At 58.2% G+C, this 18,858-nt stretch overlaps 1 protein-coding gene across 2 annotated transcripts in view; it reads left to right on the top strand.

Annotated features, from left to right (window-relative positions):
- Window positions 1-18,858, top strand: part of DSCAML1 (DS cell adhesion molecule like 1) — a 328,360-nt gene that overhangs the window by 240,923 nt on the left and 68,579 nt on the right. Inside the window, exons 5-8 of one of the 2 annotated variants that reach the window (XM_012773648.2) lie at window positions 2,512-2,790; window positions 6,306-6,581; window positions 8,724-9,020; window positions 10,688-10,960. In XM_012773648.2, the coding sequence (XP_012629102.2) occupies window positions 2,512-2,790; window positions 6,306-6,581; window positions 8,724-9,020; window positions 10,688-10,960 (1,125 nt within the window). Of the gene's footprint in view, window positions 1-2,511; window positions 2,791-6,305; window positions 6,582-8,723; window positions 9,021-10,687; window positions 10,961-18,858 lie in introns of those variants that run through there. The other variant, XM_076002544.1, reaches the window with a different exon arrangement.

The following is an 18,858-nucleotide window of genomic DNA, read 5'->3' as shown; positions in this document are numbered from 1 at the left end:
CCCGGCCCCAGTGCACCCCACCCCCCGGTGATTTCTCAGGCAGGGCCATCTGTCTCCCCCAGCCCTGCGCTGGTGCTGGCAGCACCCGGTCCCCCCGGGGCTGTCGCCATGAACACGCCACAGCATTTTACTTCTGCTCGGGAGTAATGAAAGAGGTTTCTTTCCCTCAGAATTTAATTTCACGCCTGAGCCTCGGTGATTAATTCCCTCCCCCCCGCCCCCGTCCTCTACCGCCCTGATGGCCCCTCCGCTTGTAAATTCTGCGCTGTGCCACGGAATTTGTGTATTTTGCATCAATTAAGTGTCACATTGAGTAATTCTTTGCTGGTGCTGGGTTTGTGTATCTCAACGATTCCCACCGGGTCAGGGGGTGGGGGAAGAGGCCTGGGGCCTGGCAGGGAGGGTGGGTGGGCCCACAACAGTAATCGCCCGCACATCTGCAGCTCCGTTTGGTGTCTGTAAAGCTCTGCGACAGGCATTCTGCCGCTGGTTGCCCGCAACAGCCTTGTGAGGCCTGGGGGCAGCGTCGTCACCTCCGAGGTGCAGATGAGGAAACTTGGGCTCTAGATCATAAGACTCGCCCAGGGTCACACGGCTGATGGGCGGCGTCCCAGGCAGGCCTTGCAGCCGGTGTCCTGATTCCAAGCCTGGGCTCCTTCTGCAGCCCACGGGTGCCTCCTGGAGAGCCCTGCAGGGTGGCAGGAGAGCAGAGTCTTCTGGAAAGTCTTTCTCCCAGAGAGGAGAACTCCCAGCCCAAGCCCTCTGCAAGGGAGATGAGCTCAGGACAGAGGAAAGGTCCCCATCAGTGAAGGGGGACCCAGGGGCGCTCGCGGCTCTCAACATTGACTCCTGAGCCACACTCAGCGTTTCAGATGGTTGCATCTCCCACCCCACTCCCTGAACAAGAGCCAGGGAGACCTGGTTTCCGATCTTACCTCTGCAGAGTGATCCTGGATGGATCCCTGCCCTTCTCTGGTCTCAGTGCCCTCATCTCTTTGTGCGCTTAAGATCCCCCAAGGCAAGCTCTGTCCATTCCACGAGTCTACACAGATCTGCAACGTGAAGTTTTATCTAGAAAACTCAGACCACTGGCCCACCCATGCCTGAGCACCCCCATTCCCCCTCCTTTAGACGTTTCTGGTCCGGCAGCCTGGGGGCATGCAGCATGGGTCAGCTCTGCCTCGGGGAAGACAGGTGTGTGGCCCGCCGCTGACTGCTCGCGGCGGGGAAGTGCTGGCAGCGGTCACCTCTGGGGAGGCAATTGGGGTGTCGGAGGGCATGGGGAGGGTACGCTCTTCTGTGCTTTCTGAAGTTTCACCATGTGCATATGTTACCTGTTCAAAAAAAAAACCACACTGTTAAAATTTTTCTTTTTTAAAAAAAGGGGGAGATTGTTTGAAAATAAAATTAAAGCTCTATAGGAGTCAGCGAGAGTGGCCTAGGGGAGGCGTCCAGAAGAGGTGGGGACACTGAAGCTGGTTTGTGAGAGCCGAATAGGAGTCGGCCAGGCAGAGCAGGCTGGCGGGGCGTGCAGGTGGCCCAGCGCGCCACAGTGGGAAACTGGGATTGCAGGGAGGGGCAGTGTAGGCGGGACAGGACTGGCTGCGCCAGGTGGTAGAAGGCCTTGCAGTTTGGGATGAGGAGTGGACATGGTGTTGTGCAGAGGAACAGGACCTATGAAGATTTAAAAGCAGGAGGAGATCCCCAAAGGGCAGGAAGTCCCTGGAGGCCTCTGAGGGTCAGAGCTAGCCCGAGAGAGTAGGACACCACTCAGATACGGCGCGGGCATCACACACAGAATCCTGCCCAGGGAGTCCTGGTCTTCTGCAGTCAGGGCCACAGGCCTCCCGGTTGCTGGTTTGTCTTGGTTTGGGAATGCAAAGCTAGAGGAGAATTGCTGGGGGCGGCAAGTGTGGCTTGCAGAAGGCTGACTTCCGAGTAATTCTGGGTGCGATGGAAATGCGCTGAGCATCCCTGAGTGTGTCCGGAGTGCAGGCAGAGGACAGGGCAGGGGCAGGGCGACCTTCCCCCATCCTTGGGAGGGATCCCCAGGCCAGTCCAAGGCCCAGACAGAGATTATGGAGAACTGCAAACTCGAGACATCACAAAACTGATGTCCAGGTGAACGGCCGCTGAGTGTGGGCCGGACTCCAGGGACGCTGTGCGAAAGGGGCTCTCCCTCCACTCTCTCCCCCTCTGCACCTTTGCTCTGTTTCCTTTTCTTCCCTCTGTCTCTGCCTGTCATTCTAGCCCTGAACTCTGCCGTATCCTCTCCTGCCCCCAGCCCCGCTGGGAGTCCCGAGCAGGGTTTTCAGGGGCTCAGTCCGGCCCGAGCACAGAAGACGCAGCGAGCCCACCCCGAAACCTCCCTCTGGAGCTGAGCTGAGCCGGGGACTGCTCGCCATGGGCACCTGTGGGCAGCGGGCTCCTGTCTGGGTGCTCACCTTCCTCCCCCAGCCCCACGTCACCCACCGGGGCTGACCGGGGCTGCTGACCCTCTCTGCCTTCCAGACCCTGCCGAGTCAATCCCCACCATCCTGGACGGCTTCCACTCCCAGGAAGTGTGGGCCGGCCACACCGTGGAGCTGCCCTGCACCGCCTCCGGCTACCCTATCCCTGCCATCCGCTGGCTCAAGGATGGCCGGCCCCTCCCAGCCGACAGCCGCTGGACCAAGCGCGTCACGGGGCTGACCATCAGCGACCTGCGGACCGAGGACAGCGGCACCTACATCTGTGAGGTCACCAACACCTTCGGTTCGGCGGAGGCCACAGGCACCCTCACGGTCATCGGTGAGTCGGGAAGCCCCTTTCACAGCTGCGGTTACCTGTCTGTGGTACCTGCATGCCCCGGGCTGCTTCTGGCCCCAGGGTGTCAGTGCTCCACTTACAGCACTCTTTGCCTAATTCCTACTAATCCTTCACACTGAGTGTCACCTCTTCCAGGAAGCCTTCCTGGACACCACTCTCCCTCCCACGTTGGGTTAAGGATCCCTATTCCAGGCCCCCTACGTATAACTAACTCCACACTAGCACACTTCTTTTCATCACCGCTTTCTCTGTCTCCCCCTCTGGACTGCATGGAGCGCATGCTGGGGATGGAGAGCTGGCCTCCCCCGGACCTCGATGGGCTGGGGTTCTGTCGGGGGCTCGGACAGGTGACAAGGGAGCATCACAGGTGACAAGGGAGGAGTGTGTCTGACAGCTGCACCTGCCTCCGAACTGTCCTGGGGGACAATCCCGGCTGGGTGGGGAAGGCAGTTTGGTGACCTGGAAAAGCCCTTGGTCTGAAGCCAGAAGGCCTGCCTTTTAGTCCTGGCATTCTCAGATAATGACTGACTTAGGGCGAGTCACATAACTGTGACCGTCCGCTCCAGTGTCCTTCTCTGTAAAATGGGATAATGACCCCAGCCTTCCTACCTCCCAGAGGTCACGAGGCTCAAATGGGATGAGGAAGGTGATGGTGACACACTGGCCGTGAGGACAGGACTCCTTACCTTGCTGTGGGGAGGCAGCATCTGAACCAAGGGAAGCAATTATCGAGGACATGTGTCCCCATCCCAGGTGACTCTCAGAATATTCAACAAAAATTGATAGGGGCTCTGATCAATCAGATATGACACTGGGTATAAACAACCGAATCAAGATATCAGGACCTGCCAGCTGGCTGTCACTTCTGGCCCTTTCCTGCTCCTCTCCCTGTTCCTCCTGGGGGTCCAGGGAGCCAGTGTGGAGAGCAGGAGGCCTTAGCAGACCCCTCCTGCTGAGGAGCCCCAGGCAGGCAGAGAAGGTAGACACAGCAGGGTGAATGCCAAGGAAAGACCTAGGGTCACCCCCCCAACACCTCCGCCCCTCCCTGTGTGACCTGGCCTCAGCTTCTCCATCTATAAAATGAAGAGGTGCCTTCCGGCTCCGGCACCCAGAGTCAAATTCTCTGAGTTCCCTGCTCTCTGGGCTGCAGTGGGGCTTGGATCTGGGGACCCTCGGGGAAATCCCAGGCCTCATGGGACAGCAATAGCTTGTGTCCCCAACAGCATCATGAGGGTCATTCAATGTGGGCAGTGGAAAGAGACTGTCCAGAGGTGGCCCCACCCCGCATCCTGCAGGAGGGTTCGCTCTGCCACGAAGGTTGAGCAAGGAAGCTTCCTCCTCCCTCTCCTGTCTCAGGAGCACAAGGCTGCAGGTCCGCAGACCCTCGGGTGGCCCAGAGACCCACCGCAGAGCCCATCCTCTGTCCTCTTGGGCCTGGTGTCAGACTCCCCCAGCCCAGATATGGGCCCGGTCTCCTTCCCCACAGTCGGGGGGCCTTGACAGTCGCAGTACTCTTGTCTGCAGTGCCAGGAAGAGGCCGTCCACGCACAAACTCACTGCAAAGCCAGACAAGCAGACAGAGCCCCAAGAAATGCCCTGGGAGTGGCAGTGCGTGGTACAGACGCTTAGGCCACCATGCTGAAAGCCCTGCTTCAGGGGACTTGGGGCTTCCTCCTGTGCAAACAAGCCCTGGACAGCAGAGCAGGCGGAGAGAAGGACCAGGGTTGGTACACCTTCTTGCCCTAAGCACTGTCCAAAAAATGTATTCTAGTTTTACCTTCACCTCTTTCTGTTACACACACACACACACACAGCCGCAGGAAATAGGTCAGAAGGACAACACACCCCAAATCCTCAGAAAATTAGCAAACCTGACTGTAGGCAAATGAAGTGTTCACAGCTCCTGCACCAGGACATACAGACAAGCAGATATACACATGGACGCGGGCATGTATGTTGCAATTCCCATGCCCACTTCCCCACGCACATGTTCACACGTGGATGGTGCCCATACGCATGCCCCCATACACACATCCCTTCACCGTAACGGGCTCATACCCAATTGCACTCAAGCAGATGTACAACAAGTAAAGGCTTCCAGAAGTGTGTACTCCCACACGGCCCTGGAATGCACCTCCTCTGATCCCGCCCTCACCCCTCCTCACAGTGGCCATGGCTGCACCACCAGGTTCAAGGGGAAGCAACGTGGCTTTCCTCTGTCTTCCAGCCTCTCGACAGCCCCTCTCTGCCAGGTTCATGGGGAGGACACAGTGCTTTCCATAACCCCCATTCTGCAAAGAAGACCCCCGCCCATCCTGCCACCAAGCTGGTGCAGGAGAGAGAGCCCTGGCCTGGGAGCTCTGGCTGGCGACTGGGACCAGCAAGAGGCCACCTGCCTCGCTGTGCACTGACATTTCCTGTTCAGCGGGCAGAGGCTCTGGGGAGCGAGCAGGGAGAGCCAAGTGTGAGGTCGTGTCTGCTCTGGTTGTGCCGGACCCACACAGGCCTGAGTCTTCCCCTCTGCTGCAGGCTGCCTCACTGGGCGTCCCAGGCTCCCGCAGCCCGAGCCCCCGACAGAACCCCAGCCCATCGAGGTCCGGGGGAGGCCAGCTCTCCATCCCCAGCATGCGTTCCATGCAGTCCAGAGGGGGAGACAGAGAAAGAGGTGATGAAAAGAAGTGTGCTCAGTGTGGAGTTAGTTATACGTAGGGGGCCTGGAATAGGGATCCTTAACCCAACGTGGGAGGGAGAGTGGTGTCCAGGAAGGCTTCCTGGAAGAGGTGACACTCAGTGTGAAGGATTAGTAGGAATTAGGCAAAGAGTGCTATAAGTGGAGCACTGACACCCTGGGGCCAGAAGCAGCCCCGGGTATGTAGGTACCACAGACAGGTTGCTGATGCTCTAAAAACTCTGTGGCTTTGGTGACAACAGAAGGAACCTAGGAGAAAAGGGGAGCCTTGGATGCCACACTGAGTTGTTAGTTGTGCACACTTTGAGCAGGGACGCGGCTGGCTGCAGCAGGGAGGACAGCTGGAGGGAGGCAGGGAGGAAGCCACTGCGTGGGTCCAGGCGGGGGGCTGCGAGCCTGCAGCTGGGCAGTGGTAGTGGGGATCCGAGCAGGGAGTCCATGCATTCGGATCCACATGTAGGAAGTCAGGCCAGCGGAAGGTAGCAGCTGGTTATGTCCACAGGTATAGGGGACGGCTGGCTGGGCTAAGGTGCCTCTCTGGTTTCTAGGGTGGGTGGCAGGGGATGGCCGGGCAGAGGGACACTTCGGGAAAGCTCGGGCCACCAGAACAGGAAGTGCGGAGAGCTCCTTGGGCTGCTCTGAACACATGAGTAGGCTGAGGCCTGGAGCAAGAGTCCCCGTCAGTCCCATCCGCACAGGGCTCTAGAGGCAGAACCTGGGCCGACCCCAGCCGCGTCCGCCCACGGTAAGCCCTCTTTCCTTTCGTGTCCTCCTCCCGCTCCCCCTCTTGCCTGCCCTGTCCCCCTAGACCCCCTGCACGTGACCCTGACACCAAAGAAGCTGAAGACCGGCATTGGCAGCACGGTCATCCTCTCCTGCGCCCTCACGGGCTCCCCGGAGTTCGCCATCCGCTGGTACCGCAACACCGAGCCGGTGCTGCCCAACGAGGCCATCTCCATCCGCGGGCTCGGCAACGAGACCCTGCTCATCACCTCGGCCCAGAAGAGCCATTCCGGGGCCTACCAGTGCTTCGCCACCCGCAAGGCCCAAACCGCCCAGGACTTCGCCATCATTGCGCTCGAGGGTGAGCGGGGGGCTCGGGCGGCGGGGGCTCACTCCCTCCCGCCTGCTGGGATGGTCCGGGGTGCGCTACACGCCAGGCGTGGAGGGCCTTGTTCTTGTTGTTGTTGTTATCTGCTTCGCAGCTGAGGAAATTGGGGCTTCAGTCCCTTGCCCAAAGTCACACAGCTCTGTGCAAGGGGCAGAGCTGGGATTTAAACTCAAGTCTCTTAACTATCACACTGCATTGCCTCTGCCCTCTGAAATGACTAGAATGTCACTATCAGAGGAGCCTTCCAGAGGCCGGAAGAGTGCCAGGGCCTCTGAACCTTTGGGTCCTCTCCCTGCCTGAGGTCTCTTCGTAGCAGGCTCTGCTTCTTACCAGGGACCTGGGTTTCCACCTGTTTCTCTCTCTCCCTTAAAGCTGTCCCTACTCAGGGCTCCTCACCCAGCACCTCTGCGTATGGTTGCTCAGGTTGTGCACTGTACAAGTTGCCCAGCCAAGAGGTGAGTGAGGACTGAAATCCGGCTTGCACTCCATTGGCCAAGCCCTGGGTCCCGGCTCGGGGCTGTGACCACACAGAGGAGGCACCTCTTCCTCATTTGTACAAAGGCACGGTGGGGGCTAGTGGCAACCCCGTCCTTACCAACAAGCTCAGCTGTTCCCGGCCCCTCCTTCACTGCTACTAAACACACAAAGGAAAGGTGACCCTTCTGAGGATTTCCTACTGTTGTAACAAAGATGCCAGACCCAGGCGAGCCCCACAGAGAGAGGATCCCCCACAGATCTCCCTGCCATGGCCTGTGGGTCCTCACTCCTTGGGAGGTGCCAGGTGCCCACTGACCCTAGGCCCCCATGCTCACCCTGGCCCCCATGCTCACCCGCCTTCCTCAGCCCTCACCTCCTCTTGTCCTGCCCAATCTGGTCTTTTCCCAACAAGCCAGTGCAGCAGCCCAGCACAGACCAGTTCGGAATGAGTGCCTTCCATGGCAGGGGACCCCGGTCCAAATGATTCCCCACCAGGGGCCAGACCACCCCCTCCCAGCTGACTTTCTCTCTGAGGGCCGTCCCCTTTGGCTTCAGTGGGGTAACAGAGGTCCCAGAGCACAGCCGTGATGGCCAGGTGGAAGCAGGCACGTGGGAGAGGAGGGGGTGGGGAAGGTGAGGGACAGCCATGAGGGCAGAGGGGGGGAAAGAGGAGGGGCCCAAGGCAAAGTGACATCCCCTGGCTCTCCCAGCCCCAGGCTCTCCCTGGGTTTTAGGTAAGGGTCTCCCCCAGAAGTTGGGGGCGGGGATGGCAGTCTGGCTGACTCTTGGATTAATATCAGAGTTTTGGTGTGAAATGTTAAGTAGGATGTAAAGAATTCCATGTTACATTTGCCGCCTTCTTCTTCTTTTTTTTTTAATACTTAATGCCTATTTTAATCCTTTACAACAGTCCTGTGGGGAAGGATGGCCAGGGTTAATAATTACACAGCCATGTTCCACTCGAGGAAGCTGGGCACAGAGGTTAATTGTCTTGTCCAAGGTTATTCTGTTAGCCAAAACTTACAGCTCCACCTCTGGGCACCTTGCATTGGCAGCCTCAAACTTCAGGCCTTTTGCTCGCAGGACAGAAGCGCCCCCACCCCTCCTGCGGGCACAGTCACGTGCAAAAGGGACAGGAATCGGGCTCCACAGGGCGGGGCCGCTCCACACACAGTTCCACACAGTTAACTTCTGAGCCTCTGTGTCTTTATTAATAAAGGAAAAGTTGAGAGGAGCTAACATTTATTAAGTACTCACAAAGCCCTGTGCTAAGCATCTTAAATGCAGTAATTCATTTAATGCTCACAATATGCATAGGAGGTGGGCGTGACCGTCATCACTGTTGTCCCATGCTCCAGCAGCAAAAGTTGGGGAGACTCAGAGAGATTAAGTAACCTGCCCAAAGGCACAGGGCTAACAGGTGGTTGAGGGAGGAAGACCCTAACCCCAGAGTCTTAATCCCATGTGCAGGAGCAACTGGCCCTGCCAGGGATTTGACCACCAGTGAACTCATGTGCGTGAGAGTTGTTTACTATTGTCTCGTCCGGGTTGCCTCCTCCCCCGGCCAAGGTGGGGTGGCTGGGGGGATGGGCTCTCCATGGCTCGATGACCCTGAAGGGGGCTCCTCGCTCCCTGCAGACGGCACGCCCCGCATCGTCTCGTCCTTCAGCGAGAAGGTGGTCAACCCCGGGGAGCAGTTCTCGCTCATGTGTGCGGCCAAGGGCGCCCCGCCCCCCACGGTCACCTGGGCCCTGGACGACGAGCCCATCGTGCGGGACGGCAGCCACCGCACCAACCAGTACACCATGTCGGACGGCACCACCATCAGCCACATGAACGTCACGGGCCCCCAGATCCGCGACGGGGGCGTGTACCGGTGCACGGCGCGGAACTCGGTGGGCAGTGCTGAATATCAGGCGCGAATAAACGTAAGAGGTGCCTGTCTACATTTAAATATCAGCATAGGTTTTGAGTTCCTTTGCCATCTCTGTGGTTACCATTATTCTTGTGCTGATTGGTACTTATTATTATTAATCGTCATTTTGATTTTAGTAGAGGTCTCTCTCTCTCTTTCGTCCCCTTTCCCTGCCCTCTGTGAGCCCCATCATCCATGCTGTGTGTGCGTGTGTGTGTGTCGGGTACAGCTCACCCCTTTCCCATTCCCACCCTCCTCCCTCCACCGCTGCCCTCCAAGCTCCAGCTGCCCACCCCACCCTCTAGCCCATGCCCACCCATCAAATCTCTCTGTGCCCCAGGTATGCCACCCACCTGCTAGCACCTGCCAGCCCTGCCAGGGCCTTGCAAGGACAAGGACAGGGCCAATGGGGCCAGTGGATGCCCGCCAAAGCTGTGCTCCTGGTGTCCTCCCACTGAGCCAGCCCCCCAGTACTCCAGGAGGTGCAAGGAGCCAGGGCATCTTCTCCCCCCAAGGCTCCAGCCATCAAGAGCAGGAGCTGAGGCTGCGTGGCGTGTTGCAAGGCAGACAGCCTCCCAGAGCGAGGAAGGAGTCCTTAAGGGGGTTGTCCTCATATCTCAGTTCTCCAAGTCACTGTGGTGACAACAGAGTCGCCTCTGAAGCTCTTTGCAGCCCTGTGGGGTCTGATTGGTCCTCATCTGACCCTTCCAGTGACCCCTGGCCCCAGGGGAGAGGAGGAGGAGGGTAGCAGGGAGGGAAGGGGTGCTAGTTCAGGGGCATTACGGGGTTTCTGCAGGAGCAGAGAAGGGGAGCGCAGGTGGAGGTTCATGCTAAATCCACCGGTGCCAGGTGCCCTACCCACAAGAAGTGTGGGGCTCCCATCTGGCCACCCTCCTGCCCTCTCCTCTGAATTGTCAGGGGGCAGAGCTGCAGGGCCCTGGGAGGTTTCCTAGTCTGGCCCCTTGTCTTCTGGATGGGGACTTAAAGCCCAGAGAGCTCTTGTACCCACTCGGGCACTGCCCCTGCTTGGTGGCCTCCAGGCCCCATTTGCACCCCCACATTGCCATCTGTCTGGCTGACCCAGCTACGGCCACTACCTCCCCCAGCCAGTGTGACCAGAGCCCCCCTTCACAGCCCCTTCTCAGGGCCCTACAATACACATTCACCTGGTGAAATAAAGCCATCAGCTCATCCAGTGAAGACCTCCTGTTTTCTTTAAGTAGTTAACACAGATAAGATCGTTTGGGGTAGGAGACCAATATGAGCATGTAGAATGGAGATAACAGATTCTCTACATTTCCGCTTGAACCCCAAAGCCTTAATCTCTCCACATATGAGGACTTGCCCCCCCAAATCCCAGTCACTTCTTGGTGAGGCTGCAGTTTGGTCATGTACCCAGTCCCCCTAGGGGAATGGCTCTTGCCCCAGGCAAGAGGATGTACTGTGTCTGCTTGCAATTATTTGAAGATAGTAACAGTGAGTCCTGGAGAGACCACGGGTGTCCCTCAACTCCGGCCTCCGCCTTGAGCCCTGTAGAAAGGCGTCCCTTGATCCCCACCAAATGCCTACCCCCTGGCAGTCTCGGGCCGAGCACCCGAGAAGAGCACCACAGGCGGTGCCCGGCTGCCCCTGGCTGACGGCACCACTTGCCCCTCCTCTCCTCCTGCTCCCTCCTGACTCCTGCCAGGGCCCCCCAGCATCCGGGCGATGAGGAACATCACAGCGGTCGCCGGGCGGGACACCCTTATCAACTGCAGGGTCATCGGCTACCCCTACTACTCCATCAAGTGGTACAAGGATGCCCTGCTGCTGCCGGACAACCACCGCCAGGTGGTGTTTGAGAACGGGACCCTCAAGCTGACGGACGTGCAGAAGGGCATGGACGAGGGGGAGTACCTGTGCAGCGTCCTCATCCAGCCCCAGCTCTCCATCAGCCAGAGCGTCCACGTGGCCGTCAAAGGTAGGTCTCCCTCCCCTGCCGCAGCCCCTGCCCGCCCTGCCCACCTGGCCACCCAGGGTGCCCAGGCCCCTCTCCAGCCAGCCACCTAGGCGGCAGCAGGCAGTCTTGAGTGAGTGGAAGGTTGAACTCGAGAGGCCCTGGCCTGGCATCCAGAAGAAAGGGGGCAGGGTAAAAGATTGGGGTGCACACAGAAGGCCATGAGTGCCTCTACATCCGGGTCCCTCTGCAGGCTGCAGGACAAGGCAGCCTCACCCCAGGGGCATGAGGGGTCAGTCCCAGACAAAGAGGAAGCAGGTCGCCTTCTAGGCAAGAGGCCAGGTCAGAGATGGTGGGCTGCATTATGCCCCTGAGGTCAAGATGAGCCCCCCGGAACTCAGCAGAACCACACAAGGGATCAGCAGCAGGAGGCCAGGGTAGAGGAGCCCACGCTGGGAGCCCTGGCTCACCCCTGGGTCACAGACTGGCCACCCAGGCTGCTCCTACAGGATCAGGAAGGCCTTTCCATCTGCTATCACTGCTCGAGGCCTGGAAAGCTCTGCCCGGTCCCTAAAAGCCTCCTTCCTGGGCCCTTGATGCTCACCTGGCTGAGGTCTATGCCTCCCGCTGACACAGGGTGCCATCACTAGGTCTATGGGTCAAATGAATGAACATAAACAAGCAAATACAGGAATATGTGAGTCGGTGACGACATCCCCTTGGTTCGGGGGCTGTGCAGGTGTGCGAAGCCCCCAAGACGTTCTCTGGGAGTGACGGGACTGGAGACCGCCTAGACAGTGAGTGAGAGGGTGGCCTGGGTCCTGCTGGGCCTGACCAAGAAGGGCAGTGAGAGCCAGGCAGCAGGTGGGGGTCACACGACAGGTGCGTAAGGGGCCTATGTCTCTTTCTGGAGAGCAGGGCAGGGTTGAGAGCATGGGGAGGAGCTGTCCTCTGCAGCATGGGGCCCCAGCACCAGGCTGCTATCTCTGTGACAATCTGACAGGCAGCACTGCGGAGGGCTGCTCCATGCCCAGTCCCTGTGCTTGATGCCCTCCATGCGTGTTTTATTTAACCCCGGAGCTGCCCGCTTACCTAAGGCAGGTCCTATTTCATCCCCAATTTCCAGGGCACAAATCTGAGGCATGGAAAAGTTAAGTAAACTGCCATCTGGAGGCGGAATTTTTCCGGGTCTGAAGAACTGCCCAACCTGGGCTCTAGCCCAGAATGGCCCAGAGCTGGGGGAAGGGCAGGAAGCGGGGAGAGGAATGTTCGCTCTGTGCTCCACCCCAGGAATAAAGGACTAGAGATTGTAGGATCACCTGAGAGGGAGATGGAAGAGACAGTGCCCTTGGGAACTCTGAGAGCCCCTGTCCCCTGGGCATCTGTATCACCCCTGCAGTGGGGAGGGGAAACTGGGAAGACCCCCCCCCCCCATATCATTTAGGGCAGAGAGGGAGAGACAGCATTAACCAGGAGAGGAAAGCCAGCCAGGAGCCCATGGGAGGACAGAAAAGAGGAGAAGGCTCCAGGCCCACGCAGGGGCTCTTACCCAGGGCGACAGCCCCGTGTGTCCCAGGTGCCTGGCTGCTGCTTCGCTGCCAGACTGGAAGCAAGACAGAGTTAGGAAGAGGGACATCTGGAGGAGGAAGAGTTTGGAGGTTTGGAGGGACAGAGGCTTGCATTATAGGTTTCAGCCCGCCCAGCACGGATGACTGCGGGGCCTCCAGTGGGATGGCGGGTGGACAGCTGGAAGAACTGAACCGTGGCCGTAAAGGCAGGTCAGCATTTCCCCCGTGCTCCTTGTCATTAGTGCACAGAGGCCGTGTCACATGCATCCTGTGTTCCAACACCCGCCAGAGTGCCAGACAGCCTGTGCTTTGACCTGAAACCGAGACATCAGGCTGGGGGGACTGGCTGACTAGGAAACCTCTCTTTGAGCCCAGAGAACGGGGCCTCTGTGGCCATCTCAGACCCTGACAGCCCTGCCTCCATGCTGCCCTCCTGTTTCACCCCAGCCAGACTGAGGGCCACCCAGGCCACCTCCTCGCCTAATGCCTCTGCCCAGCCCTGTGCCAGCAGGAACCTCACAACCCCCTGGCCACGTCCCCACCCGGGGCAACCTGGGCCAGCCAGCCCGGTGGCAGTGGCACTCAGTGCAGCATGCCTACCCCACCCGGCATCCTGGGGCCGCCTGTATCCATTTCCGTGACAAGCAGTGGACCGAGAGTTTACAGTGTAAACATCACATATTAAAACATCTAACCTTTGCTCTACTCCCTGCACCCGCCCGCGCCGGCGAGCATTTGGCTGGGTTTGTTGGCTTAAAAAAAAAATAATAACAGGGCTCCAGCGGCCTCGGAGTACTCGGAACATCCTGAAAGCTGCTTCTGCTCATCAATTATTCAACTCCATTCAGGGAGCGATCAGTCCTAATGAATTGAATCTGATGCATTCCGTCTCAGCGACTCGCTGGGCCTGTTGTGATGGTGCTGAGCGACAGTGTCTCCGCGGCCCAGGGGAGGGGGTGTGGGGAAAAGGGGGAGAGCGTGTGTGTGTGTGTGTGTGTGTGTGTGTGTGCATGAGCGCATGAGATCCTGGAGGGCAGGGCTGATGCACTTGCACGTGTGAATCCCAGCACCCAGCACAAGCTGGGCATTCACAAGGCAGGAATGTGTGTGTGTGTGTGTGTGTGTGTGTATGTGTGTGTGTGTACGTGTGTACAATGTACAGGCTCGTGTGCACACCTCCCCTTTTCCCACCCTCAGGGTCTGAAAAGTCCCAGAAATCCAGCCACAGGAGGGGTGTAATCACCTGTTTTCTCTCTAGACCAAGAAGCAGCAGGATGTGAGGGGCTCTGAGACCCCGTGCGCCCCCCACAGAAAGCTCAGGTCCCCTCCTCCCCATTCTCTCCCTGCTCCCTCCCCCCACCTCATTAGAATGCACTTTTGCAGAAGAACCATCAGAGCTGATTACGATCACGCTGCTTGATTAGCTGATGTGCTGTTCCAAGAGCTACCCAGGGAGGGGGATGGAGGAGGAGCCCCTGGGCATGGCAAGGCGCCCTGACTGGGGGACGGAGGCTAGCGAGGAATGGATGGGCCCACCCAGACCCCACTCTCCAGACCCCACTGCTACTGCCTGGCTGGGAAGCGCATTCGACCCAGGATCAGAGCAGAGCGATAGAAAGTAGAATAGGGTGGGGGGGGGCAGGACACTAGAAGCTTGAGATAAAATAGGAAGTCCCCCCACACCCCCACCTCTCTGTTGGGGGCAGGGCGGGGCATAGCCCATGCTGTGCCATGAGCTGGAAGAACAACTGCTGACTCTGTTCCTTCTGGGACCGCCCGTCTTCTAACGAATTTTTCAAACACTGAGCTGAGAAGAGCAGAACACACCCGACATGAGCACACATGCACACACATGTGCAGAGACCTGTGTGTGAGGACACATGCATGTATACACTGGGACATATATGCATGCACATGCAACAGATGAACACATTAGCCTGTTCACACAAGCATACATGTATACATGCATGCTAACAGTTACATGTATGCCATCGTTTCCTCTGTTGTGTCCTCTTATAAGGGGACATTCCTGAGCCATGAAAGGTGGCTGTAGGTGGGACCATATGAAATGGTTTCCTAGTGAGCCTGCTGTGGCCCAGCGAGGTGGGAAGAGAAGAGATCACAGAGGGTGGAGGACACTTGGACGGCTACCTGGGCTTTGGCACATGTAGCAGTGGCTGGCGGGGGACAGCCAGGCTGCAGGGGAGGCAGGTGCTTGTCCCTGGCCATCCAGAGAGCTCCTTGGCAGGATGCTAAGAGGAGAGCACACAGATCCAACCTAGATTTGGTGACTTTAGGGCCCCCTGTAGCTGAAAAATAGTGTAGCATAAAAGCATCTCTGGGCACGCAGGCTGAATGTTTAATTAACTAGGAAGGCAGAGCTGCAACTGGGGCCCCTTGGCATTGGCTCAGCGAAGAAACATCTCCATTCCTCCATCTGAGCCTCCGAGGGCCTCGGAAGCCAAAACGAGGGCATGAGGTTGCTTTCTGCCCATGCTCAGCAGGGCCAGGACTGGGAGGTAGTGCCAGGCTCCCGTGGAGAGCAAGTGGAAGAGGGCACACGCCCACCCACACACAGACACCCTCTCCCAAATGCCCACACTCATTCTGCCCCAGCCGCTCACTGCAGGGCTTGAGCACTGCTCAGCCCAGTCCCTGCCATATACCTGGGCACCCATGGCAGAGGCCCTGCCCCACCCTAATGAATGGGTCAGGGTTTCTGCGATTGTAGGGCCCAAGACAGAGCCAGCCACCTGGCCGAACGCCTGCGACTGGCAGAGGCAGAGGTTTGGAAGAAACCCCGCTGGAGTCCACAGGAAAGGGCACGACAGGCTCCATGGGAGGGAGGGCATGGCCCAACTGCACTTGCAGGGAGGGGCCACCAAGGAAGCTGCTGCCAGCAACCTGTTTCCCCAGCCAAGGGTGCCAGGAACATAGGTGAAAAGCAGCCTCCCGTGGGCCAGACAGGGCTCGTGGCATCATGGTGGTAACAAAGGCGATGATGATGATGGTGGTGATGAAGCTGCAGCAGCATCCATTTATTCATGCCGTGACATTTACTGTGCACCCTCCATAATCCAGGAAGTATTTTAGGTTTTGCAACATAGCTATGCTCAAAAAGGACAAAAATCCCTGCCGTCAGGGAGATTACATTTTAATTGGGAAACGGATCAAACAGCCCGTACCTCGACGACACTCGTGTCGCACAGGAGCGGGGGTGGGAGTGCTGGGGGGTGGGAGGGGAAGGGGTTTGCCATTTTAAATAAGGTGGTCTGGGAAGGGCTTCCTGAGAAGAGAGGGTGGTGCAAAAAACTGAAGTAAGCTATTGCTATTCCTAAAATATGGGACATGTTAGAACTGGAAAATCAGTGTTAGGCTTTAGACTTTAGTTGGTCCAACCCCTTCATGTTGCAAACGAGGAAACTGAGGCTCAGAAGCAGAGACGGGGTGGTGGGGAGGAGGCAGCCTTGCCTATGGTCATTTGAGTGGGTAGCAGCGTCTGGAACCAGGTGCCCCGGGCCCCAGGCATAGCGTTTTCCCCACCGCATGCTGTGCGGGCGGAGAAGCTCCAGCTTCCCACCGAGCACACTCTGCTAGCAGGTGCAGTAAATAAAAGGCTCCGTCTCAAAGAGATGATGAGAGACACCGTAAAGCATTTATGGTCTGGGCTGGTGGTCAGCACGCCTTCCCCCGCACAACACTCCCAGACCAGACAAGTGGCCATAAAGGCTTTACGGTAGCCAGGCATGGCATGGGCTGCCTCGGCCATGGCATCTTCTCAGCCACTCTGGCCGCTGCACCATTGCAATGCCTTGCTAAAGACTTGCCAGAGCAGGGCTTCCGGAGAGAAGTCTCTGAGTTGTGGGGCATTCACGTCCCCGACATCCAGGCTGTCTGCTGGGGACATGCCGGGACTCAGGGGCAAGAGATCCATGGGCTGGACCCAACACTAAAAAGAGCTTAGATCAGCACTAGGCTGCAGGGGGTGTTTTGCCAGAGGTGGAAATGGACACACACACACACAATCAGCTAGCCCACGTCTGTCCCCCGGGCGCTGGGGAAGGCACTGCAGGCTCACGGTCAGAAAGCAGCCCCCATCTGGGCAGCGGCCACACGTACATATGGAAGAGTCCCCACACCCTGCTTTTACAGCACTCCTGGTAGTTAGCAAACCCCGGACGGAGCCAGGACCCCCGGGCTTTCTTCTCTCTCCAGGCCATTCCCTGTGCCCGCACTTAGGGGGTGTCGGAATGCTAGCCCGGAGCTGTGGAGCCCTGAGCAGCGCTGGCCCCTGGCATTCCCAGCAGAGCTCCTAGGGCGTGCTCCTCCGCCATGGCACCTGCAGCGGGTGTGGAGGGCGGCGAGGAGCCTGCCTCGGGCCTCCGGGAGGCTGTCCGGCCACCTGCCTCCCACAGGACCACGGCGCTCTCAGGGACACTGGGCCAGCCCAGCTGAATGTCTGACCCCCAGCGTGGATGTTGGCCACTGTCTTCCTCAGTGGCCTCTGAAATAGCCATCAGTGTCATTCCTCAACACCAGAAGGGAATGACAGCCCCTGGTCGGCCTCTGCCCCTGGGCCCAGCCTTTCCCTCTCCTTCACCCCATATATTCTTTGAAAGCGTGTGTGTTCTTTAATTCTCGGTTCCAAGCCACCTCCTCCATGAAGCTGCAGTCAGTCGCCCACCTGGATGACGTCTCCCTCTGCTCTGAGCCCAGCCTCTGTGCACCCAGCTGGTGCCTGTCCAGTGACCTCTGGGGGAAGTAGCTCGCCTTCCCTAGTAACCGGCAAGCTCCCGGGGGCTCCGTCTGGAGTTGAAGCGTGTTTCTACTTTCCCCAGCCCACACAGAGCATAATGCCTTCGCAGAGCAGGCATTTCATAAATATTAGATGAATTAGTTAATTAATGAATTAACCTGCCGTAGTAGCTTGTTCCATTATCTAAATCCTTTCTTACCGAGAAAGACAGTCTTCTCCTTGCCTGAGCTGAATCTTCCAGCCTGATTTCACTCTCTCTATCCACTGCTGTCTGATGGAAATGTCCTCCCGGAGCATGGCCTTCCAGACCTCTCCTCCCTCCGCGAACCCCCCCGCCTCCTTGTTGTGCTGCATGTCCTGCTCTCCAGCCCCTCGTCGCTGCCTCCACTCGCCCCTTGCTCATGCTCAAGTGTCCACAGGGCTCTTAAATCACAGCAACCAGTCTGGTGCTGATTGCCAGGGCCCTGCCCCTAGGAAGGACCAGGGGAGAAGCTCCGGGCTCCAGAATCCCGTAGCATCAATGTGGCATCTTCACAAACAGCACAGGGCACCCCTTATGCTGGTGGAGCCCCATCCTGTGCTCACCCCACCCCTTGCCCACCTCACGGGCGAACTTCCCAGGTCACCCTAGGAAATTATATCCAGACATGTGCTCATTCATTTACTCGCCCAGCAAGCATTTATTGGGCACCTACGGTTTGCTGGGTAAATGATAAGTCCTAGCTCCCAGCCCTCCAGGGAGGTGGTGACCCAGTTACCCCACTGTCACATGACAAATGCTGCAATCAAGGCATGGACTGAGGGCTGCAGGGCTGGCCAGAGGAAGGTGGGCTTCACAGAAGAGGTGGCACTTGAGCGGGGTCTGAAGGGACGAGGGCGAGTTTCCTGGAGGCCTGTGAGGCTCTGGCTTTGGGCCTTTGCAGGAAGGAGGACGAGGCCATAACTGGTTCTTCTAGGCCTGAGGAAACACTGCGTGGCACATCAGGGTCTCTGCAGCAGTTCCATCGGGGAGGCCCAGAGGGCTAGATCTGACCTAGGCACAGACAAAATAGAAACTAGGAGGGGTCAGCAGAGGCCCAACAAGGGCGGGCTCTGGGAAGGCTCAGGAACTGTGTTGAGCCAACGGTGTTGAGCAGCACGGTGTTGTTGCTAGAGTCAGGGTTCCAGAGAGATCTATCTGAGGATGTCCAAGGCCCACAAACCGCTCAGAACACGGGGGGCAAAGCCCCACCCAGAGAAAAGAGGTAGCCAGAGACCAGGATGAGGAGATCCGGACAACAGCCACAGCACCAGAAAAGCTGCTGGGAGTCAGGGCCCAGGTGGATCTGGAATGAGAAGAGTCAAAGCCAGCCGTGAGGACGGCACATGGCAGGAGGTGAGAAGGACAAGTGCCAGGTGTGCTCACCGGCAGGGCGAAGGTGCAGGGCTGTGGGTGTTCACAGCGAGCTGACGGGGCCTGGGGCTGGAGATGACACTGCAGTGGTCATTTGAGGGCCCTATTGAGGGTCGTGGAGGCCACATCCCTCCTAAATGTCACTTCCTCAGGAACTAGAGCTCCTGATTAAGAACTCTCCCAGGGACCCAAAGGGCTGCCAAGG

This window comes from Microcebus murinus, chromosome 4 (genome assembly GCF_040939455.1).
Source record: "Microcebus murinus isolate Inina chromosome 4, M.murinus_Inina_mat1.0, whole genome shotgun sequence".
In the NCBI taxonomy this organism is placed as follows: domain Eukaryota; kingdom Metazoa; phylum Chordata; class Mammalia; order Primates; family Cheirogaleidae; genus Microcebus; species Microcebus murinus.
Note: the sequence above shows the minus strand (reverse complement) of the source record. Positions and strands in the feature narration are given on the sequence as shown.